Consider the following 25,654-nt stretch of genomic DNA (forward strand, 5'->3'; position numbering starts at 1 on the left):
CTTTTCTAGGTCCTTTGTACTCCTACATAACTTTTAAATTTCAATATCCAATTCTTCATTTATAGCAAGTATACACAGACCTGAATTTTTATATATACCTTGTGTTTTCTAATCCTGCTAAATTCAAGTACAAGTTCTAGGGGCTCCTAGAGATTTCCATACATTTTTTCATACATTTTTGTGTTTTTTTTTGGTACTGGAGATCGAACTTGGGTCCTTGCGCTTGCGCAGCAGGCAGTGAAATCACTGAGCTAAATCTCCGGCCCTCCTAGAGATTTCTTAGTATTTTCTCTGTAGATGATCATTTCATCTACATATAAAGATTTTGCTTCTGCCGTGCCAATCCTGTCCTAGTTGTGTCATTTTATTGCCAGACTATTTTGGTGGGGACTAGGTTTCAAAGTTTAATGGACAGATAAAGAGTAAGCATATCTGCCCTTGTTCCCCACCTTAAGGAGAAAGCATTGTATCTTCTCCATTAATATAAGCCATTCTCGCTGGAAATATGGAATACATGTCTTTAATCTGTTGAGAAGTTTCTGTTCTACTTCTAGTCTCCTGATAACTTTTACCATGAACAGCTGTAGAATTTAGTCCAGTACTTTTTCTCCAACTAGTGACAGGATCATATGGCTTTTTCCTTTCCTCTGTTTAAATGATAATTTTTGGGGGTGGATCTTCCAATGCTGAACCAACACTGCCATCCCTATAACAAAACCACTTTCTACATCCTGCCAGATCTGACTTCTAATAGTTTGTCTTGTTAAACAAATTTCTATCTATCTTCATACTTTTTTCTTCTCTTATCTTTATCCAGTTTTAGGATTAGCACAATGTTGATTTCCTAAAATGAGGGGAGAAGTGTTCCTTCTTTTTTCTGCTTTAATTGTGTGATATAATTAATCAGTTATAATGTTTCACTGTTTTTGTTTTTGGTACCGGGGATCGAACTTGGGACCTTGCGCTTGCAAGGCAGTTGCCAAAACCACTGAGCTAAATCCCCGGCTATCAGTTACAATGTTTGTGAGCCTGCTGTTGTCATATAGGTAGGTTTTCAAGCTAGGAATATACTTTCTTTAATAGGTGCCATTCAAATTTTATATTTCCTCCAGAGTTAGTTTCATTAATTTGTCTTCCAAGTTACTTCTTAGAAGTTGTCAAATTTATTTCAAGAAAGATTTTTGTAATACGCATTCTATATCCTTTTAAATTCTGTAAAATCTGTTGTAATGTCTCCTAGATCTTAATATTGTAATTTTAAAAATGTATAACTGATATTGTATAACAGGAAGAAAAGGTCTAAAGAGCAGGGGAATTGGGAGGGGTAGGGGAAGGGAAAAAAAGGAAAGGAAAATATATGAGAAGAGGAAAAAAATGGAAACAAGGTCTTTGCAAATAGGGAAGGGTGGAGGGGGTGAAGGGAGGGCAAGGGAAGGGGAAAAAAAATAACCAAGAGACTCATGTAATGATACAAGATCCCAATGATGAATGTAACTGTATTTTATACCAAAAATGTACCAGTAAAGTTAATGGGGAAAAAAAAATCATCTGGGAATTCTTGGCATTGTAGTCTTTATGTTTTGATTTTCCATACCCAGTGCCTCTCTGTCTCCTCCTCAAAAGTAAAATAAGACCCAAGGTACGTGTCAAGTTAATATTAAGGCTTGATTTGACCAACTAGTGCTCATCTTTAATGGTGCATACTTTGAAAACTACTGTGTTAAAGAGTGGTATGTTAAATGTCATATTTCAAGTAAATTCAGAAGTCTTTATTTTGCATTTCAGCAGCTCCTAACCCCATCAGTAAACACTCACTCACTGACCATATAGGTTAGAAGCTTTAAGGCATATGAAAGACTGAAAGGGCCTCTTTCAGAAGGCTCAATTTTAAGTGAGTTATAATGCATAGGATTAAGATAAGAAGTCTGGGAATGAGGGCATGGTGGAGAAACCTGGGACCTGAATATCACAGAATTCAGAGAAATGGTAGAGGCCCTTCTAGGCAGAAAAAAACAAGCAAAAGTTCAGAAGACAAAAATCACAGTGTTTGGTCTCCGTTCTTGTTTTCCTTTGCTGTGTTTTATTTGTTGACTTTCTCCCCCAGACCTTATTCTTCAGCCTACTCACTGTCGAAAGCAGACTCCTATGTAGCTGGCCTGAGGTCAGAGTATGCACTAAGTTTTCACTGGTGGCCGTTAGCAACATGTCATGTTTTGGAATGGCCAATCAGATATCTGACTCTGCTCTTTTCTCAGGTTATAAAGTCAGCTCGGGTCATGAAGAAGGCTGTTGGTCACCTTATCCCCTTCATGGAAAAAGAAAGAGAAGCAAACAGACTGATTACTGGCACTGTGGAAGAAGAGGCAAGTTGGTTTGTCTAGGTCTTAGGGTCCTTTCAGTAGTTGGCCTGCTTGTTGGAGTGGGCTTAAGCAGTCATGCTTGGCTGTGTTTGTCATTGAAGACAAAGTACAGAAGTGAGCCAACATCTGATCCTGTATTACTGAGCTTCAGTATACCCTGAGATTTTACTTTGAATGTGGCTTTATGAAATTTTTAATATATATAAGAAATTTTGAAGCCCATGGTTTCAAGACAAAACTAGTTCATTCCCTCATTTACAAAGGCCTACTAGATACTGGAGCTACCAGGTTCTTTCCTTGCTTTTGAGGCATTTCCGTGCTTTTGGGGCATGTTTATTTTTAGAAAATTCTTATCTGAATATTTTCTCTACTGGTAGTATCCTAGTACCACCTTCTGGATTCAATTTGTTCTTGGTGACTCTACCGCCAAAGTAAATCATTAAGCCTTTTGACTTTGTTTAGCTCCCTGTGAAGCTCAGGCAGTTTCAGCCCCTAGGATTCCAAATTCTTAAATCTATCTGAGTTTGTAAATTGTGTAGGCAGACATAACATTTTAAAAAATGCTGCTTGTTTGATTACCTTTCCTCTTTTTTGTTTTGGTACCGGGGATCAAACTCAGGGCCTTGCGCTTGCGAGACAGGCACCAGAACCACTGAGCTAAATCCCTGGCAACCTTTCCTCTTTTACTTCTGGAGAGAGGAGGATATGTTTACAGAACTCCATGTTAAAGAAATAGATACTCACATGCTTTCTACACTGGGGTGTTATGATCGTTTTTAGATTCTGAGGAAACATCTCTGTAGTTAACCCAGCTCTTCCCTGTTGCTCCTCTCCTTTAACTGTTGACATTACACATTTGTCAGTTTGGGGGGCTAAGGTTGTGGTGAGACTGTTCTGTATTTGAGCTTCACCGCTGCTTGAGATGTTGGGACGTGTGCCCTTGGTTGGAGTCCCTTGGGCTTACCATGTAGGCGGGCTTCGTGTCTACTGCCAGAGCTTACAGCATTCTTAAGAGCACAGGATTTGGGTCTCAGGCTTATCCTCAAAGTGGTTTTGATTGTATTAATTCCTGTCTGTGCAGACACCTGCCTGACTCTTGAGAGCTAGGAGATCTGCTCTAAATGATCCCACCCATGCTCAGGTGCTTGGCTTACTTTCCAGGACCCTTACCAAGGAACCATTGTGCTGGCCACTGTTAAAGGCGATGTGCATGACATAGGCAAGAACATAGTTGGAGTGGTCCTTGGCTGCAATAATTTCAGGTAATTCCAGACCTTACCTCTTTCAACCCTTTTGATACTTAAGAATCAAAGTGTTTCGGCAGGGTAATGTTTTATTGAGTAAGAGAGGTGGGGTAGTGGATATTAGAGATTACTTCATTTATTTCTGTCTACTGTGTTTTCAGATTGTCTACAGTGAACCTAACTTTTCAAGTGAAATAAATAACTTATGTATTCATTAAGGACAAAAAGAATAGGAAAGCTATTTAGGCAGGTTGAGGATTGACCTGAGAACATAGGCTGTAGTGTCTAGAATGTCAAGCTCTTCATGACCAGTGGCATTCTGAATATTCCCTTTTTCCTCCCAACAGCTGTCAGATTTTAGGGCAGAGATCTTATGAACTTGGCTAAATGGGGTTTTATAGGAGGGGTTTGTCTATACCTATCTCCCTTGGCTTTGCAAGCCTAGAACAGGACCCTGTGTACTTCTTGGTGATGGTGAAGCTAGTTTGAGGCATGTTGTATGCAAGTAAAACCCATTTCCAGTATATCTCATTATAACAAATAAGTATTCCTAACAAAGTTATTTCCATGTGAGAGCTAATGGCCCATAGTAAGCATATGTTTTGTTCAGATTTCAGCATATTCTTCACAATGAAGGACCTAATGCAACCAATGCCTTCCCTGGTTTGGTCTGTGTCCAGCCAGCAGTCCATTTGTGTGATGGACTTTTTCCCAATGTGCTGTTTCTCTGGGTAGAGAAGAGAGAATTAACTGGAGTTACAGCTGTGTCCTGCAGAATTCTCTTCCCTGCTGTCAAATAACAATGAGCCTTTAAGGCTCCTCTCTACTTTCAACACTTTTCACCATCTCTGCCTTTATGGCTGCGTAAATGTAGTCAAGAGCCATACGGTGTGCTAGATAGAGTTGGAGGAGCAGTGTCAGGAAGGCAGTTTTTCCCTCTGGCAGTCTGTTTGCCTGTCCATGTACTGTTGAAAGACTTATAATTCTCTCTTGGTCCTATGCATGAGGAATACTATTTCTATCAATGTATTATTTTTTAAAAAGACAGGTTTTTTGAAGATTGGCTGATATAATGAAGTTTTACATACATGCATCCTTACATACATATGTGGATAAGGTGTTTGCTTCCTAAAATCTGTTGTCACCTTTTCAAACTTGTTGTTGGTTTCTCTTTGCATTTATCACAATCAGTTAAAATTCAATTCAGTTAATAAATGTTTGTAGATCCTCTATATAGCAGGCATGTACTGTATTAAAGACACTAAAATGATTTAGTTGACTTTTCTCCTCTCAAGAACATTATTGTCAGGCTTTCTTTTTATTTTTTAAATGGTGCTGGGGATCAAACCCACGGCCCTGTGCATGTTAGGCAAGTGCTCTACCACTGAGCTGTGTCCTCAGCCCCACGTTTGCTGTTTATCAGGCTAAATAGCTAAGTCTACATTCAACCACGATAATGGCCATTGAAGAAAGTGACTTATATGTAGGTTAAGTTTCCTAAAAGCTATTCTTGGTGTCATTGTTTTATCATTATTTATTTTGATCAGTGGCTGAATAGCTGAGAAAATTATACTAGCAATGTTTTCCCCCCATGTAAGGCATTTTTAGTTTGATGGGGAGATTTGTGGCATTTCTCCAGGGTGCTGCTGGAGCAGCGTGTTCACAGTTATGAATGCTGCTTAGTAACCTCAAGGCTTCCTTCAGCACATCTCATTGGTCTGTCTTGTGTGTTGAGGGTCTTCCTGTCTTTCCTAATCTAATCTAACTGCACTGCAGAACCATCTTCTGATGAACATTTATTTTGTCTTTTCAAAACCCTAAGTCAAGTGCGATTTTCTTTCTGGGATAAGCACCCATCTCGTTTGTGTCTCATAACTCATAGGCTCCTGCATTAATGAGTTTAATTTTATAGTATCAGCTAGTAGCCCAGGGGCTCTGGAGATTGGCCGTCTGCCGTAGCAAGTACTTTTGCTAAGTGTCACCTCTGGGCTGGGCTGCTATGCTTGGGTGAATCACCCAGCTTGAGAGTCTACAGACCATCTGGTATCAAATCATTGTCTTTCCCAGCTTTTTAACATTGATGCAATAAATCCCATAAATAATAAGTGTTTTTTACTTTGTGAAGAAAAAAGAAGAGGACTAAAAGTTATAGTTCTGTTTAGACAGAAAACAGTTTTTTATGGGAAGAATGATATTTCCAGATTTAAGGATTTTAATAGATCTAGAGATATATTCTCCAAGAGTCTACTAATAACCTAACATTTGCTTATCACTTGACAATTTATATAATATAGTTATTACTTTCATATAAGTTTGATGTTTGACTCCTTTCTTTTTTTTTTCAATCCTTTCTTTCCTTTCATGGTTTTGATCCTGCCCTGCCTGCATCAGAGTAATTATATTTCTCATTTTATAGATAATAAAACTGAGGCTTAGAGAACTTTAGTGATTTCTTCATGGTCATGTGGCTAGCAAGTGGCAGGCCAGACTAGGCTTCTGATTCCAAAAGCTGGATCTTTGTACTGTGTAATTTTACTTTCTAATAATTTTTTGACTTGCAATCAAGCTTAACTGTAATGTCTAATATTGATAATCTAAACTGCCCTTAAATAATTTAGACTATTTAGAAATATTCTTGATCAGATATTTGATAACAAGAAAGTTGATTTTAGATGTACTAAATATAACATAATAATAACTAAATTTGTAAATATAATAACTAATCATAGTTCTAATAACTATAGAAAAAGATGAGACTTTTTCCCATTTAACAGATAAGTACACTATTGTGTAAATTATGACTTATCAACAGATACTTTTAAATGATATGCCCTATACATACCTAGTACTTTAAAAAAATATGGATTTGGTGAAAGGATAAGACATACTTGTTTTTTCACCAGTTCCTTTTTTTGGTTTGTTTTTGAGACAGGGTTGTGCTGTATATTCCAGGTTGTCCTTGAACTCATTATATAGCCTAGAATGGCCTCGAACTCACAGCAGTCCTCCTGCCTCAGCCTCCTGAGTGCTGGGATTACAGAGAGTGGGATCACAACACCCGGCACACCAGTGGTTCTTAACATAACTCTGTTGTAAAGGTTAAAAATAAGCAATATATGGCAAAACATGAAGACAATTTTAAAGCCTGTCATGTTGGGACTTTAGCTGAATATCTAATCAAGGGCATGTTAATTTCTCCTAGGAACCTCACATGTGTGCCACTACTTTTTTTTTAGAGGTTTTTTGACTTGTTAAAAGGAGAGACTTTCAAGAATTTGCCTTTTTTTGTTTTTTTTTAAAGAAATAGAAATGGCAGCAGGCTGGGTTCACACTCCTTAATCTTAGGTGGGAAACAAAGGCTGGGGCCATAGACTGGTAGAGCGCTTCCATCTAGTGGTAGAAAGCATCAATTGCAGGGGCAGCAGATCTGCTGCCACCTTCCTTCCCCACCAGAGAGAAAATAATAGCAAAATATCAAGGCCCTAAAAGGATGCAGATGCACAGCTTTATTTCTTTTTTTACCCCTTTTTTCTTTTTTAATAAACATGTCAAAATTGTACATATTTATGAGGTACACTGATATTGCAGTACATGTATACAGTGTTTGGTGGTCAAATTCAGGTAATCAGTGTTTCTATCTCCTTATCATTTCTTTATGTTTGGAGCCTTCAAGCTCCTCTCTTCTGGTTCTTCATAAAATACCTAACAAGTTATTGTGAATTGCAGTCATCCTATTGTGCTGTAGAATACTGGTAACTGTATATTGGTAACCATCCCTGTATATCTTCTGTTCCCCATCTGTAGTAATTACTGTTGTACTCTCTTATACTTTGAAATGAGCTTTTTAGTTTTTTGTATATGAGAGATAACATCTTTTTGTGTCTGGCTTATTTCACTTAACATGATGTCTTCCAGTTCTATTTTGCCACAAATGATAGGATTTTATTATTTTTATAGCCAAATAATATTCCATTATATATTCATATAGTCCATTAAATAAATACCATTATATATATTCTATTTATACATATAAATTCCAGTATCTATATGTACATATATTCATTGCATTATATTTGTGTGTATGTATATAAAATGTAATCAGAAAATCTGGTGAGTGCCATCCACCAGAAAGGCAGGGATCTTCAATACAAGAAGCAGCTTACCGAACCTTAATAAGTGTGTAACAAGTTTCATCTTTTTTGGTACAGTTGGTTGTGAGCTGTGATTGAGAGAAGGTGTGTTTTAAAGTGGGCCATAAATCACAGATCATGAGCAATGTATGAACATGACTTTATTTCAAACTACAAAAAAAGTTCATCATATTTTTGATTGCGCCTCTGGTATATGCATCACACTTTTTTGTCCATCTATTGATGAATAGATATCTAGGTCAATTCCATATCTTGCTTCTGTATAATTTTATTTTCCTTTTTTTTTCTCCTGGAGAGGAGAAGAACTTTTTGTCTCAATATTTATTTTCTAAATTTTCTATTTTTAAATAGTCATGAATGCCCTTGCTTAAGCATTTAGTGTAGCTTACATTTTTCTTTTTTTTCCAGATTAGAAGCCCAAACTAAATGTGTATATTCACAGTTCTGTTCTAAGTGGTCAGAAAGAAAATTGCAGAGTCAGACGTAGTGCAGTATGCTTATAATCCCAGCCACTAGAGAAAATGAAGTGGGAAGATCAGAAGTTCAGCCTTGGCAACCTTAGCCAAGACTCATGTCTCAGAAAAAAAAGAAGTAAAATCAACATTTCTCATAACTTTTCATTTTCTTTGGTCTCTCAGATGGCACAGTACAAGACTGTGTAGATAAGAGGCATCTAGACATGAGTTTAGCTCACAATGAGGGAAGGAGAGTCAAGAAATAGGGGGCCTGTGTGGGGGAAGCAGGAAGTTGTGATAGTGATGAGAGGGAGTGAAGAGGTGGTAGGAGAGCAATCACGCATGTGAGACACTCCTGACAGAAGCACTACTGCAAGTAGTGAGCCAGATGATTTTTCCATCATACTGATTGCTTTTAATTGGATTGTAAGAACATGCAATGTTGAAAAATATCAGCATAGAAGGGCATGCCTTTGTCTTGATTTAAAAGTAATATGCAGGCCGGGGATTTAGCTCAGTGGTTCCACCACCTGCCTCGTAAGCACAAGGTCCCAAGTTGGATCCCCAGTACCAAAAACAAAAAGCAATATGCTATTTTGCCCATTTTTTTATGCAGCAGGATATAGTCATTGTTTAACAAAAAATCTGTTTATTAGAATTTTTTCAATATATTAAAAAGACAAAGTGTGTATGGTACTATCTCACTCCTGTTACAGCCTGTAAAGTTATCCACTTACAGTTACTGATTTGAAGCTATCTAGCTTTTTACTGACTATTCCATATGAGCTAGTAGCCAGGTGTGGTGGCACATACCTGTAATATTAGAACTCAGGAGGCTGAGGCAAGAGGATTGCTGCAAGTTCAAACCCAGCCTGAACTGCATAGCATGACTTTGTCTCAAAAAACTAAAAACTAAGAAAAAAAATCACAGTGGAATAAAAATTCAATAGTATAAAGGACATATCATGAGAAACAAGTCTTGGACTGGGGATTTAGCTCAGTGTCACCTCGCCTACCTCACAATCATAAGGTCCTGAGTTCAATCCCCTGTACCAAAAAAAAAAAATTCAAATATTTTTACCTGTTTAAGAATTGTTGACATAAAGTAAATGAAAATCCATGCTGTAATTTTTAAATGTCTTTTAATAAATATAAGATTAAATTATAAAGATGAGTGACTTACAGGTACTCTACCTAAAATAGAAAAATGGAACACAGAACATTTCCCAGGGCAGGCATTACGTTTTCCTTCAAGTTTTCTGAGAGGAAGTGCTCTCCTCCAGAAATGAAAATTCCTCCATTATGATTATGTTCCCTCAGAGCATGCCTCCAGGCTTTCTCTGCCCAGTGAGTGCCCTTCCTCTCATGCCTACCCAGTGTCAGCTTTTTCTTCAAGTCTTATGCACCTGTCTCTTTCCCCTTTGCTCTAAGTAACCAACTTTTCCTGTCTCAGCTAAGCATGTGCAGGTAGTGGCCTCTTCCTTATTGCCCTCCTGACTCCTGACTGGCTTCTATGCTTAACAGTGGTTGTTGAGGAACTTTCCCAGTATTTTTATTGACCTAAATTGATAACAGGTTTTCGTGTCAGATCCTGATTCACATCCCAAGTCTTGCTAATTAGTTATATGACTAGACAAATTGCTTAGCTTGTCTGAACCCTTCTTCAATAGAGCCCATGGTAGCTATAGACTTACTATAAGGATTAAATTGTTATGCAAAAATGTTAGCATAGTACAAACAGCCCAGATATCTACCAGTAGATGAATGAATAAACAAAATGTAATGTCTTAGTAAGCTCTTTGTAACCTTAACAAATACCTGAGTCAATTTATAAAGAGAAAAGATTTATTTTGGCTCACAGTTTTGGAGGTTTCAGTCCATAGTTGGTTGGCCCGATTCTCTTTGGTCCAGTGGTAAAAGCAGTATATCATGTCAGGGAGCATCAGATCAAAGCCACTCACCTCTTGGCCAGGATATGAAAAAAAAGAGACAAAGAGGAAGGAAGGAGTTTCAGTGGCAAGTCCTTAATGACCAGAAGAATCCCACTAGGCTCCACCTCTTAAAGTTTCCACCACCTTCCACCTTCCAACAGTGCCATAATGGGGACTAAGCCTTTTAATACATAAATCTTTTTTTTTGGGTGGTAGTGGGAGGTGTGTTCCAGATCCAAAGAGTAACAGGGATTTGTCTGTATAATGGAATGTTATTTAGCCTTAAAAGAAGAATGAGATTCTGATATATGCTAAAACATAGAAGAGCTTTGAAGACTCTATATTAAGTGAAATAAGCCAGACACAAGAAGACAAATACTGTATGATTCCACTTATATAAAATATCTAGATTGGGAAAATTCCTAGAGATAAAAAATATAGTAGAGGGCCGGGGATTTAGCTCAGTGGTTCCACTGCCTGCCTCGCAAGCTGAGGACCCGAGTTCGATCCCTGGTACCAAAAAAAGAAAAAAAAAAAATGTATGTATGTATATATATATAGGGCTTGGGAGGTAGGGAAAGTAGGAGGGAAGGAGGAGGAGTTATTGCTTAACGGTTATAGTGTTTTGGTATGGGATGATGAAATATGGAAATAAATAGTGGTAATAGTTATACAACATTGTAACTAATGAACTGAATTGTATTTTTAAAAATAGTTAAAATGGAAAGTTCCATATATTTTACTGCAGTTATAAAAGAATATATCAAGCCATTGAATTGTCCATTTTAGTTTTTATTTATTTATTTTGAGATGCATTCTCACTGTGTTGTCTAGGCTGGCCTCAAACTCATGATTCAACTCATCCTCCAGCTTTGGCCTCCCAAGTAGCTGGGACTATGGGTGTGTGCCACCATGGCTTGCTAAACTACATTTTGAATGGGTGAATATTTGGAATATGAATATATTTCAGTAAAGCCATATACAAAAAGCTTAGCATGTGCCTGGCATATGGTGAGTAGATAATAAATGATAATTGTGGTGGTAATCATCAGTGTTCAGTGAGCATTTCGATGTGGTTGCAGTTTATATTAGAGCAGTATTTAATGACTGAAATGAAAATGTTCATTTCAGCTTTGTCTCTAACGGGTTGTTATTTTCTCATGTCCCATTTCTGTACCTCAGAGTTATTGATTTAGGAGTCATGACTCCCTGTGATAAGATACTGAAAGCTGCCCTTGACCACAAAGCAGGTACTGTGCAACTGTCCTTTGGTCATTTCACTCAGTGTCTCTTTCTTAGGAGTCTGTGCATCAATGAATAGTAAAGCTCAGCCCACTTGGAGTCTCAGGGACATTCAGTCAAGTGCCAGCTCCTATGCGGAGCTGCTGTATTGCCCTTTACATGGAGGTTGGGAAAGGTCCATGTGTGACCATGCAGCCCTGGAGATGCAATGGGGACAGGCTTCTTACAAGGCAACCCTTATATTCAGTGTTTTTCTGTGTCTAGTTGTTTTTATGTTTTTTTGAGTCTGGGATATCATGAACTAAAGGTATCGTCTGTTGTATGGCTTCCTAAAGTTGTGGCAAGTTCATTATTGCAATTTTAAGTTATAAATCTTGTTTATTACCAAAACCAAATAATAAATTAAAACCCTCCAGACAGAAAAGATGTCTTAGAATTAGAAATGCATATTAGGTCTCATTTCTTTATTACAAATTTTAAAAATGCGTCTTCATACTTTTTTCTCTTATCTGTCTTCTTACTGTCTTTTTTTTTTTTTTTTTTTTTAAATAATAGATATAATTGGCTTGTCAGGACTCATTACTCCTTCCCTGGATGAAATGATTTTTGTTGCCAAGGAAATGGAAAGATTAGCCATAAAGATTCCATTGTTGATTGGAGGAGCAACCACTTCGAGGTAAGTCATACCAGTGAGTTTGTGCTCACTTTATTTATTCATTCATTTATGAGATAAGGTGTTACTATGTTACCCAGGCTGCACTAGAATTCCTGGGTTCAAGTGATCCTTCTGCCTCTTGTGAGTAGCTAGCATTATGTGCCACTGTGCCTGGCCTTTTATGCTCACTTTTTCTTACATGCTAGGGTTTACAGTGATAAAACCTACTTTACTTTGTCTTGTGGTATGTATGTACGTGTACGTTTCCCTTTGTGCTTAAGATCGACTTATATAGTCAGTCTCCTTGGTCTTCACTTGGGCAAGAGCCGGGACACTTTTGAGGTGTATGGTGGGAAGCTTCTTTCTGATTCCCTATCCCTTGCCTTTTTTGGGATTCCTTTAGCTTTCAGTTACCTTTTCCTTAACCTACTCACCTGGCATTCAGTTCCTAAGAATTATAATAAGATGTTACCGCTCTTGAAATGAGACTAAGTGGGGAAGCTGTGTTTTTAGCACAAAGATGATGTTTAAACTTCTCACCTTGTCTTGAACCAGGTGACTGACTGAAAAATTAGATTCTCTTGAAGAAGCTCTAACCTTCTAATAGTTTAGAGACAGAAAACCCACCTAGCTAGAATGAACTAAAAGGTTATTTTGGGCATTGTTTCTGAATCTTGAGTAAAAAATCCAAAGAAGAAAAGAGTTCATATTTAGTCACATGGTCATTGTTTGGTTTATCAGATTTTTCCTGGGCTTATGATCATGGTGATTTCATGAGAGATGTTAATTATAGGTGCTATACTTTTTCTTTTTTCTTTTTTTTTTTTTTCTGGTACCAGGGATTGAACTCTGGACCTTGTACTTGTAAGACAGGTGCAGTGCCACTGAGCTAAATCCCCTAGACTTTCTTTGCAGTCTTTCTTCAACTGTACATGTTTACTTTGATAGGAAACAAGATCAAGCTGGAATGTTGTACTTGATGGTCCCATAGCATGCAGTTTATTTTTCTTGTGAAGAAGTACAGTAGTGGTCATAGGTACTACTGAGTTTCTTGGAGAGAGCGAGAGATTTATTTTAAGGAATTGGCTTTTGTAATTTTGGGGAATAACAGGTCTGAAATCTGCAGGTTGGAGACCTAGGCAAGAGTTAATGTTGCAGTCTTGAGTCTGAAGACAGTCTGCAGGCAAAATTTCTTTTTCCTTGTGGAAAAGGCAGGGACTTAGTCTTTTTTCCTAAGGCCTATTGATTGATGAGGCCCGCCCACATTTGGAAGGTAATCTGCTGTACTCAAGAGTTCGCTGATTAAAATATTAGTCACGTCTAAAACAATACCTTCATAGTAACATCTAGATTGTGGTCTAACCAAAACTGAGTACCACAGGCCAGCCAAGTCTACATGTTTGTAATCTGAATGGATCATTTTCACAAATAGCCACAGTGTTGTATGTAATTGCTTTTTATACTTGAAGGAGTCCATAGTTTCACTGTTTCTCCTCACATTTGAAAACTGAGTTTCCCACAAAGGACTTAACTAATAGGCTGTGTGGCAGATTGTTCTCAGTTGATAACTGGATTTTGATGAGCATGATCTTGGTTAATTGATGACAAACTTAGTAATGATAAGAGGCTCTATGGACTATTGTCAGAATGAAAGACCTTTAGAAATCATGGTTGTGCCACGCATGGTGCCACATGCCTGTAATCCCAGCTACTCAGGCTGAGGCAGAACAATCACAAGTTTGAGTCCAGCCTGGGCAACTTAGTGAGACCCTAGCTAAAAATTTTAAAGAGTCTAGGAGTGCAGATCAGTGGTAGAGTGCTTATCTAGCATGTGCTGTGCAAGGCCCTGTGTTCAATCCCTAGTACCACAAAAAAAAACCAAAAACCGACTACAGTTGTAAAATGGAATAAATATTTAAATGAATAGCTGTATTAAAATGTTTTATGGGTTATGCAAATTTGACACTGGCTTCAAAATTAGAATTGTTTATAAGGTTCTGTACTCAAAAATTTAAGATCCGGAATTTGCTACATGTGCAGATTGGAACTTCACCAAATTGTCCATTCTAAGAATCACCAGATTAAAGAAAAACATGCAGAAGCAACACAGCTAGACTCTCAAGATCCATCATTGGCAAAATTAGAGTGATCTATGATTCTTAACAGTTACAGCCTGACACATCAAATGAGACTGAGTGATGGGAAGTCATCAGTCTCTAGATATTGTAAGACATCTGCTCTCATCACCTGCAAAACTGAAGGCAGAAATCTGGATCTCATAACTTCCCAAAATTTCTTCCTTTATCAGAAATATGGCAAGTAAATTCTTCCATTCTTTCTTTTGCTATCTCAGTGATACCTGTGGATCATAAAGTTTTAATTTTTGTGAAGTCTGATTTGTCAGTCTCTTCATTTATGGTTCATACATTTTGTATCTGAATAAGAAAACCACCTGCTCCCGGGAAAGCCTGCTTTGTTACAGACCACTTGGGAGTCTGAATGTCTCCAAATCCCTTCTGAAACCCCTAGCTGTTTCCTCCTCAGACCTGTTAGGGGCTCAGCAGGGGCCAGTTCTTTCCTCAGTGTACTTAACAAGTGGTATCTCCAGACTTCAGGTTTTCATGAGAACAGATATCTGCGGGAATATAAGCTTGTAGCTTTTCCAAATGCCAGTGGCCTGCAGTAGCATAAACAGAATTAGACCTGTGCCCCCTAGATACACTGATGGCTGTTAAGGCTGTCCAGTGGAGGCTCCTTAGGAACGTTGAAAGGGTGTTACAGATTTGGGGTCAAAGATGGGTGCAGTATCTGGTTGGATTGCCCCCTTTTTAACCTATGGTTATAAAAGAAGAGAAAACTGTAATGTAGATAGATGGTTTTGGTGTCACATATAAGAAACTGGTGGAAATCTTGTGTTATCTGCATAATGTCTCAAGGGCATACACTATGGCAGAATTTTCTGAGTGTGAGTGTTTTTCCTTAATTGCTAGAAAGTAAGGTACTAAATCACATAAGTGATCCCTTGGGGAAGCTTAGAATTTAGGCCTATGTATAGAAATTCACAGAATGAATTTTATATGCTAATCTCATTCCTAATTCCATCTTAATTTTCCCGTCTTTATTTTCTCTTTCATTTTTCTCATCAAATTTTAAGCATTGGGCATGCTGTAAAAGACATTAAAATTAAATCTAGAATAGGGTATGATATGAAGTAAATGCTTAGAGTACTTTTCTTATTCATAGCATTTTTTTTCTAAGTTCTTTCATTGGTACATTTTAGGTATGCAATTCATTTACATTTATCATTGGGAGTTTGTACCTGTACATGATGTATCTTGGTTCTTATTTTTTTCCCCATTACCTGTGCGCTCTTCACCCCCTCCACCCTTCCCTATTTACACAGACATCATTTCCATTTTTTTTTTCTTTTCTCATAGTTTTTCCTTTCCCTCCTTTCCTTTCCCCTTCCCCTCCCTTCACCCCTTCGTCTTTGGACCTTTTTTCCTATTTCAGATTATCAATTATTCATTTTAATCATTTTAATCCTTATTTACACTTTCAGTTTTTCACACTAGAGAAACTATTTGGTATTTACACGTGTGTCCTATTTATTTCACTTAGGAGTATGGCCTCTATATGCATCCATTTAGCTATAAATGACTAGTTTTTCGTTCTTTATGGCTGAGTGGTACTCCATTTTATAAACAAGCCACATCTTCTTTATCCAGTTTCCAGTTGATGGGCACTTGGGCTGTTTCCAAGCTTTAGCTATTACAGACTGTGCCGGTATTCATAGCATTTTTAAAGTCTAGTTTATGTATCGTGTGCTTGGCAAGTATGGGAGGTGAGCAGTGGGATCCTGTGTCCATGAGCAACTTGGCAGGAGCAGCATTTGAGATTCATTGCTGTTGGTGTGCAGGAAGGGTAGAGAGAGTCTAATGTTCTGCATCTTTTCAGGCTTGAGAAACTTGCATAAGTAGAAGCCTAGAGGGAAGTAAGTGGAATCAGTATTATATTATTTTAGGAAACCAGAAGCACAATCAGCAGCTAAGGAAGCTCAAATTTAATGCCTCTGGTTATCTAGCCTTGTCAGTTTTTATGTTGAAAAGCAGCGCTTTCCTTTTATTTGTTTTAAAATAGTAGAATCCATCAGTTTCTTCTCATTGCCCTTGTTTAGAAGATCATCAGAGAGAATTAGTCAGCATTAACTTGAGAACTGTTAACTGCTTAGTAAATACTATATTGATTTTAAAATATAAAATTATATTGGTTTTCTCTGAGGGAAAGTTCATCTGAGTGTCATTGGGTTTAAAGTAATGCTTCCTTGCAGTGTGTATTTCAAGTGAAATATATAGGAGATATTCATGTACTCAAGGAGCTTGTCATCTGAAGGGACTTAATGCAAGCTTAATGTGACTTGTGCTCTATTTTGAAACTTGAGGCAGCTGCTTTTTACAACATTCTCTACTTTTTGAAAATTCTCCTCCTTACAAAATACTCAATATGTCATCAAGGGTTTGATCCTTGTCTTAGTTACTTTTCTCATTGGCGAAACAAAATACACAGCACCTAAAGTTAAAAGAGGAAAAGTTTACTTAGCTCACAGTTTGTAGAGGTTTCAGTTCATATAGCTGGCTCTGAGGCAGGGTGGCATGGCAGAGGGGCATTGCAGAGGAGAAACCATTCATGGCAGGCAGAAGGCAGCAAAAACAGCAAGCATCAAGTGATAACAGTCCTCTTTCTGTCCCTTATATTCTATCCAGGCTCCCCTCACATGCAGGGAGGGGTACCCTTAATCCTATCATGGTGCTGTGAATCAATCCCAACATCATATCCTTAATCCCAGCATCATACACTCTAGATCCAGCTACCCCTGAAAAGCCTTCCCTGTAACCATCTGAGGCTTTGGGGGGACATTTAGATGCAAGTCATTACAGTCCCTGAGCACACAGGAGGGATAAGGTGCATCCTCAGGAGGCATTGGCGTTCATTTCACTGCTCCAGGCTGACACCCGCCACCCCGTCCCACTTCCCGTTGCGCCCCACCAGCTGCTGGAATGACTCTCATACAGTCTTGATCTCACACTTCCCATTCACAAATGGAGTACTCTTAGAAAGTGGGTCCTGTCTCATTAGGAATGTGTTGTTAGAGCTTCCTAGAGTGTGTGTGTGTGTGTGTGTGTGTGTGTGGGTGAACCCAAGGCCTTCTCGCTGAGCTACTTCCCCAGTCTTTTTTTAAAATTTTGAGGCAGGGTTTCACTAAGTGTCTGAGTTGCCCAGACTGGGCTTTAAGTTGCAATCCTCCTGCCTCAGCCTGCCAGAGTGCTGGGATTACATTTGATGCTTTTAGGTTTTAAAAGATTACTTGAATAATCTACACTTGCTGGAACATCTCAGACGTTGGAGAAAAGTATAAAGTAAAATCTAGCCTCTCTCTTTCCACCTTTAGTTCTACATGCCACTAGATATGCATCCCTCTGTGGTTTTCTAAATATGCAGAATTTTAGATGTCAGATTGGTTAGTTGGGCAGTTTGAGGGTAGTGTGTGTGTTTTTTTAAAATTTATTTATTTATTTATTTATTTATTTATTTATTTATTTATTTGGGTCCTTGCGCTTGCGCAGCAGGCAGCAAAACCACTGAACTAAAGCCCCGGCCCGTGTGTTTGTTTTTTAAAAATGGAATTGCAGTAAATTTAAGTCCTGCTACTTGCTTCTTTCTCATATAGTAGCATATTCTGGATAATATGCCCGAAAACATCCACTTTAATTGAGGGAAAGAACATGAAAATACAAAATTTTCAGAAGAGCACTGCTACTTTGGAGAGAAGGGAAGAACAGCAAACACTGCAAGTCCCACAATGAGAACTGCGCAACCTTTCAGAACAGATCGGGCCAGCCCACTGTTCTCCTGTCTGTGGGTTCCATTTCACCAGTATAGGGGCTCTAATGTATATTTCAGTTCTCACTTTAATTTGGTATGTTCTGTAATGAAATACCAGATATGAAGCCTATGCTAATGGTATAAATATCCAACAGCCAGAGGGAAATTTGTTTTGCACTTTAATTAGGTAAATTTTTTTTTTGGTACTGGGGATTGAACTCATGACCTTGTGCTTTCTTTTTTTTTTTTTTTTTCCATTGGGAATTGTACCTTTATATAATGCATCTTGGTTCTTATTTTTTCCCCATTCCTAGCCGTCCCTTCACCCCCCCCACCCTTGCCTATTTACAAAGACTTTATTTCCATTTTTTCCATTTCTCATCATTTTTTCCTTTCCCTTCTTTCCTTTCCCCTGTGCCTCCCACTACTCCTACCCCTTTGGACCTTTTATTCCTATTTTACATTATCGATTATTCATTCTAATAATTGGTACATTTTAGGTATACAATATAATGACATTCATCATTGGAAATTTGCACCTTTACATAGTCTCTCTTGGTTGTTTTTCACCCTTGCCCAGCCCTCCCTTCAACCCCTCCAGCCCTCCCTATTTACCAAGATTTTGTTCCTATTTTTCCATTTTCTCATATTAATCCCATTCCCTTCTATCCTTTCCCCTAGCCCTCCCACTTCCTTCCCCTTTGCCCCTTTTCTTCCTATTTCACATGACCTATTATACATTTAGTCCTTATTTACACTTTCAGTTTCTCACACCAGAGAAACTATTCGGTATTTACACATCTGTGTCCTATTTATTTCCCTTAAGAGTATTGCCTCAATGTGCATCCACTTAGCTATAAATGTCTCTAATTTCTCATTTTTTATGGCTGAGTAGTACTGCATTTTATAAAAAAATCACATTTTCTTTATCCAGTCTCCAGTTGATGGGCATTTGGGCTGTTTCCAAGTTTTAGCTATTACACAGTGCGCTGTTATGAACATGGGTGCACATATATCACTGTGGTATGATTCTTTTAATTCTTTGGGGAAGATCCCCAGCAGTGGAATAGCGGGGTCAAATGGGACTTCCAGTCCTAGTTCTTTGAGGTATCTCCATACTGCTTTCCACAGTGGTTGCACCAGTCTACACTCCCACCAGCAGTGAGGCAGGGTTCCTCTTTCCCCACAGCCCCGCCAGCATTTGTTATTGGTTGATTTCATGATAGCAGCCATTCTTTCTGGAGTGAAGTGGAATCTCAGTGTTGTTTTCATTTGTATCTCTCGAATGACCAGTGTTGTTGAACATTTTTTCATGTATTTATTTGCTATTTCTACTTCTTTGTGTGAGAAATGTCTTTTCATTTCAGATGCCCATTTTTGGATTGGGTCTTTCAATTTGGGAGGTCTGATCTTTTTAAGTTCTTTATAGATTCGAGATAGTAGACCTGTGTTTGAGGAAGACCAGGTGAAGATTTTTTCCCACATTGTGGGTTGTCTCTTCACACTGCTGGTGGTTTCTCTTGCTGTGCAGAAGCTTTTTAAGAAGAAGAGATCCCATTTGTTGATTGTTTGTGCTAGTTCACGGGCAACTGAGGTTTTGTTCATAAAATCTTTCCCTACACCGATATCTTCAAGGGTTCTACCTAACCTCTGTTCCAACTGGTTCAGAGTTTCTATTTTAATATTTAGATCTTTAATCCATTTTGATTTTAGTTTAGTGCATGGTGAGAGATACAGGTCTAGTTTGAATCTTTGGCAAGTTGAAGCCCAATTTTTCCAACACCATTTATTAAAGAGGCTATCTTTCCTCCAGTGAGGGTGTTTGGCTCCTTTGTAGAAGATGAGATGGCTGAGTGTGTCTGGCGTTGTTTCTGCATCTTCTAATCTGTTCCACTGGTCCTCAGGTCTCTTTCTTTGCCAGTACCATGCTGTTTTTATCACAGTAGCTTTGTAATAGAGTTGCAGGTTGGGGATTGTGATAACCCCTGCCACGTCTCTGTTACCTAGAATTGCTTTTGCTATTCTGGGTCTCTTCTTGCTCCAAATGAATTTTTGGATTGTTTTCTCGAGGTCTATGAAGTATGCTGCTGGGATCTCAATTGGAATTGCATTAAATCTCTATAGCAGTTTTGGAAGTATGGCCATTTTCACTATATTAATCCTTCCTACCCAGGAGCAGGGGATGTCTGTCCATTTTCTGATATCATCTTCAATCTCTCTTTTCAGAGTGCCATAGTTTTCAGAGAAGAGGTCTTTGATTTCTTTTGTTAGGATGATTCCTAGGTATTTCAGTTTTTTGGATGCTATTGTGAAAGGAATTATTTGCCCTATTTCTCTCTCAGTGAGTCTGTCATAGGTGTAGAGGAAAGCTATTGATTTTTGTGTGTTGACCTTGTAACCAGCTACTTGACTGAATTTGGTTATTAAGTCTAGAAGACTTTTGGTGGAGTTCTTGGGGTCTTCTATATAGAGTATCATGTCATCTGCAAATAATGACAATTTGACTTCTTCATTTCCTATCTTTATTCCTTTTATTTCTTTCTCTTGTCTAATTGCCGTGGCTAATGTTTCCAGAACTATATTGAACAAGAGTGGTGATAGTGGACAACCTTGTCTTGTTCCTGATTTTAGTGTGAAGGATTTCAATTTTTGACCATTTAGTATGATATTGGCTGTTGGTTTTTCATAGATGGCTTCTATCAGTTTGAGGTAGAGACCATCTATTCCAATGTTTTGGAGGGTTTTTATCATAAATGCGTGTTGGATTTTGTCAAATGCTTTTTCTGCGTCTATGGAGATAATCATATGGTTTTTGTCCTTGGCTCTATTGATATAGTGTATTACATTAATTGAGTTTTGTATATTGAACCATCCCTGCATCCCTGGGATGAATCCCACTTGATCAGGGTGTATGATCTTCTTGATGATCTTCTGCATTCTGTTTGCCAGTGTCTTCTTAAGGATTTTTGCATCTATGCTCATTAGTGAGATTGGCCTATAGTTCTCTTTTTCAGTTGGGTCTTTCTCTGCTTTGGGGATCAAGGTGATGCTTGCTTCCAGGAAAGAATTTGGGAGTATTGCTTCCCTTTCAATTTCATTGAAGAGTTTAAACAGTAGTGGCAGCAGTTCCTCTCTAAATGTCTTGTAGAATTCAGCAGTGAAGCCATCGGGTCCCAGGCTTTTCTTAGTTGATATGTGTTTAATTACATTTTCATTTTCATTGGTTGATATTGGGTTGTTCAGAATTTTTAGGTCTTCTTCATTCAACTTTGGTAATTCCTATGTATCTAGGAATCTGTCCATTTCTTCTGTGTTGTCCATCTTATTGGCGTATAGGTTCTGGAAGTAGGTATTGATGATCCTCTGGATTTCTGCTGGGTCTGTTGTAGTTTCACCCTTTTCATTCCTAATTGCATGGATTTGGGCCTTTTCTTTCCTTTTTCTGACAAGGTTGACTAAAGGTTTGTCAATTTTGTTGCTTCTTTCGAAGAACCAACTCTTGGCTTCATTGATTTTTTTTGTATCGTTCTCTTAGTCTCCATTGCATTGATTTCTCCTCTGATCTTTGTAATTTCTTCCCTTGTATGAGCTTTGGGGTTGTCCTGTTCTTCTTTTTCTAGAAGCTTGAGGTTCAGCATCAGGTTGTTTAATTGGGCTCGTTCTGTTTTCCTAATATGCATATTCACTGCTATGAATTTCCCTCATAAGACTGCTTTCATTGTGTCCCATAGATTCTGATATGTTGTACTGTCATTGTCATTTAATTGAAGAAACTGTCTGATTTCTTCTTTAATTTCCTCTGTGACCCATTGGTTATTCAGAAGTGTGTTGTTCAATTTCCACGTGTTTATGAAATTTTTTGAGTTTCTTTTGCTATGGATCTCCAATTTCATCGCACTATGGTCTGATAATATACAGGGGATAACTTCAGTTCCTTTGCATTTACTTAAACATGTTCTGTTTGTGAATATGTGGTCTATTTTGGAGAATGACCCATGTGCAGCTGAGAAGAATGTGTATTCTGATTTTGTGGGGTAGAAGACTCTGTAAACATCTGTTAAGTTCATTTGTTCAAGAGTTTGATTGAGTTTTAGTATTTCATTCCTTATTTTTAGTCTAGTTGATCTATCTATTTGTGACAGTGGGGTGTTGAGGTCCCCCACTACAATTGTATTAGTGCATATATGGCTTTTCATGTCCATTAGTATTTGTTTAATATAGTTGGGTGCACTATTGTTTGGTGCATAGATATTTATGATTGTCATCTCTTCCTCTTGGATTCTTCCCTTTACAAGGATGTAGTGTCCTTCTTTGTCTCTCTTAATTAGTGTTGGTTTGAAATCTACTTGATCTGCCAAGAGGATAGCTACTCCTGCTTTTTTTCAGGTTCCTGTCACATGCAGTACTGTTTTTCAACCTTTAACTTTCAGTCTGTGAGTTTCCTTTTGAAGTGTGTTTCTTGTATGCAGCATATTGTTGGATTTTGCTTCTTGACCCATTCTGCCAGTCTATTTCTTTTGATTGGTGAATTGAGACCATTAACATTGATGGTTATAACTGAAACGTATTGACTTGTCATTACCATGACTTTTTCTTTTTGTTGGGTTCTCCCCCTTTCCATTTAATTTCTTGTCATGCCAGATGGGTTCATTCTGCTTTGCTTCCTAGGGTTGTGATCCTCAATGTCTGTTCCTAGGCTATTGTGTAAAATTCTTTAGAGTGCTGGTTTGATATTCACGAAGTTCCTAAGGTGCTCTTTGTCATGAAAGTATCTGGTTTCTCCATCCATTTTGAAAGATAGTTTTGCAGGGTACGTCAATCTGAGTTGGAGGCTGTTTTCTTTTAGGGCTTGGAATATGTCACTCCAAGCTCTTCTTGCCTTGATGGTTTGTGTTGAGAAGTCTGCTGTGATTCTGATGGACTTTCCTTTGTATGTGATTTGTTTCTTTTCTCTGACTGCTTGGAGAACTTTGTTCTTCTGTTGTGTTTCTGGAATCTTAACAATTATATGCCTATGTGTAGATTTTTTTTGATGAAGTCTGTTTGGAGTCCTATATGCCTCACTTATCTGTATGTCAAGGTCTTTTCCCCTGCTTGGGAAGTTTTCTGCCATTGTTTCTGTGAAGAGATTTTTTATGTCATCTGCACTCTCTCCTGTTTCTTCATTGAGCCCAATCAGTCTTATGTTATTCTTTTTTGCATCATCTAGCACCTGCTGGATTGATTTCTCATGTTCCCTTATAATTTTGAAGCAATTTTTCTTTTCCTGGTTACTAATTGCAATCTTATCTTCTATATCTGAAATTCTGTCCTCACACTGGCTCATTCTGCTGTGTAAACTTTCAGTGGAGTTTTTCATGTCCTGGAAATCTATTTGCATCTGTTTTATGGATTCCATTTGTTTCTTATGTTGGGATTCCATCATGTTCCTCAGCTTCTCTCTAGATTTATTAATCATGTCTTGCATTAGGGGCACAATTTCTCCTGTTATCTGAGAAATTATTTCTGATTTCATTTTTTCCAGATCCTCTTTTGTTGCCAGTTCAATGGGTCCAGGTGGTTGAGTATCAGAGTGTTCCATCTCATTTCCCTTTGGGGTTGCTGTAGGTGATCTGGAAGCCTGGTTTTGAGACTCATTTACTTGTTTTCTCATTTTGACTGGGTTAGGGGGCTGTTAGCACCTGCACGGATTACCTCCTCTGAGCTGGGTGAGGTGGGACAGGGGCCGGGAGCAGCGGTAGGGATGGTGACCCAAAAGCCCTTTCCTGTGGGCTGGGAGCAGCTTGAGGGATGGTGGCCGGGAAACCCCTTCCTCTGGACCAGGAGCAGTGGGATGGTGGCTCAGAAGCCCCTCCCTCTGGGCCAGGAGTGGTGGGAGGGATGGTGGCCCGGAAGCCCCTTCCTCTGGGCCAGCAGCAGCAGGACAGAAGGTGGCCCAAAAGCCCTTTCCTCTGGGCTGGGAGCAGGGGGAGGGATGGTGACTGGGAAGCCCCTTCCTCTGGACCAGGAGCAGTGGGACAACGGCTCAGAAGCCCCTACCTCTGGGCCGGGAACAGTGGGACTCAGTACCTTGGTCTGGTGGTCTGGTGTCCTCTGCGCCTTGGTAATGTGGAATCAGGTGGCTGCCTGTCTGCAGTGGGGTGATTCGGAGTCTTCCGCGTGACTCAGGACCTCGGTAGGGCGTGCACCTGACCTTGTGCTTTCAAGGCAGGCGCAGTGCAACTGAGCTAAATCCCTGGCCCCTTAATTAGGTGATTTTAAGAATTAAAGGTTATTTCTTCCTAGTATTAACATTTTCAAGTTTGGCAATAAGGACTCAGGGCTGAGCCAATCTTAGTATAAAATATTTTTTTGCTTTTACCTCTGTTTTATTTTGTGTTGAATTTTGGGTCTGGAGCTCCTTACTACAAGTACAAGGTGGAGTTGAGGGGAGAGGGTGTTGATGTTTCCCACGAGGAGGAAGCAGCAGCTTTGGTAGCATGTCCTGTGTTCTCTGATCAGTTGCTGGTTCTCCAGTGGCCATGGGTGGTGGAGGGGAAGTGAGCAAAGTGAGATGGCCTGGGTTGGCTCCTGCCTTAGTTCACACAGGCTGCTGATGAGCACAGGGTCTGCTTCCTTGTTGACAGAGGGCTGAGGACCATATCTTTCTCATTTTCTCACTGGCTTCTTTATAGCCCAAGTCTGTCAATTCACATTGTTTCATCTTGTTTTCCTCATCTTGGGATAGGGAAAAAGTCATTCTCGTTTTACAGTTTTACAAGGGAAATTTGAAATTCAGTGTTTATAAATAAACATATTGAAATCATTCTCTGGAAAACACTACAGAAACATGACTAGTGATTCTGAACAAGAGTTGGGTAGGAATTGTCACTGCTGATGGATATGCTTTTCTTCCTGACCCTTCTTTCTAGAACCCACACAGCAGTTAAAATAGCTCCAAGATACAGTGCACCTGTAATCCATGTCTTGGATGCATCCAAGAGTGTAGTGGTGGTAAGTATGAGCCTTTCCATTTTATTTCAGATTTGCTGTAAGGAGAGAACAGAGGAAGCAGTAATAGCTAAGCATGTCACTCAAGATCTATTTATTCTTCTAACGAGATGTAAAAAAGCAGCCTGGGGCTTATGATATGCCACGATAGCATCTGCCCTGTCAGAAGGAGATCCTGTGGGCATGCCCTGTGCTTTCAGAGACACTTAGAGAACTAAGAAGCAGAGAGGGTGGCATCAAGATAACCTCAACTTGAACCTTCCCAACATAAGGATTTGTCCAGTTTGTTTTTGTTTTTTGGTACCGGAGATCAAACTTGCGACCTTGTGCTTTGGAGGCAGATGCCAGAACCACTGAGCTAAATCCCCGGCCCGATTTGTCCAGTTTATAAATGTGAATAGATCCTTCCTTGACCACTGCCAGAGTTAAACAGAATGTGGGATTTAAAAAGTGACCTAGATAGAAGAACACCTGAGAATGGGCCAGTTGACCCAACCCCAAGACAGATAAACATTCACTAGGTATTTAAACCCAAAGTAATAGATTTTATTTCTAGTGAACGTAATAAACAACTTGCCCCAGGCTGTGCTTTTCTCTTTCAGTGAAGCCAAATATCCTGTGTTATTATCAGGTACTTTTTTCCCCTGAATAATGGTATACAACAGCTAGGGAGACATCTGAGAGAGATCATGGGGCCCTGTGGCTTGCAGTTCTGAGCTTCCTTGTTTTCAAGTGACATTTTA

The 25,654-nt window shown here is 38.8% G+C and overlaps 1 protein-coding gene across 4 annotated transcripts in view; it reads left to right on the forward strand.

Annotated features, from left to right (window-relative positions):
* Window positions 1-25,654, forward strand: part of Mtr (5-methyltetrahydrofolate-homocysteine methyltransferase) — a 113,214-nt gene that overhangs the window by 68,356 nt on the left and 19,204 nt on the right. For all 4 annotated transcript variants that reach the window (XM_004854601.4, XM_004854602.4, XM_013075807.3 and 1 more), the window contains 5 exons: window positions 2,256-2,363; window positions 3,522-3,622; window positions 11,324-11,391; window positions 11,939-12,059; window positions 24,833-24,914. In XM_004854601.4, coding sequence (XP_004854658.1) covers window positions 2,256-2,363; window positions 3,522-3,622; window positions 11,324-11,391; window positions 11,939-12,059; window positions 24,833-24,914 — 480 coding nt within the window. The remainder of the gene's footprint in view (window positions 1-2,255; window positions 2,364-3,521; window positions 3,623-11,323; window positions 11,392-11,938; window positions 12,060-24,832; window positions 24,915-25,654) is intronic.

Source organism: Heterocephalus glaber, unplaced genomic scaffold (assembly GCF_053883595.1).
Source record: "Heterocephalus glaber isolate CG9 unplaced genomic scaffold, H.glaber_assembly_v1.0 deba00001472, whole genome shotgun sequence".
Lineage (NCBI taxonomy): Eukaryota > Metazoa > Chordata > Mammalia > Rodentia > Bathyergidae > Heterocephalus > Heterocephalus glaber.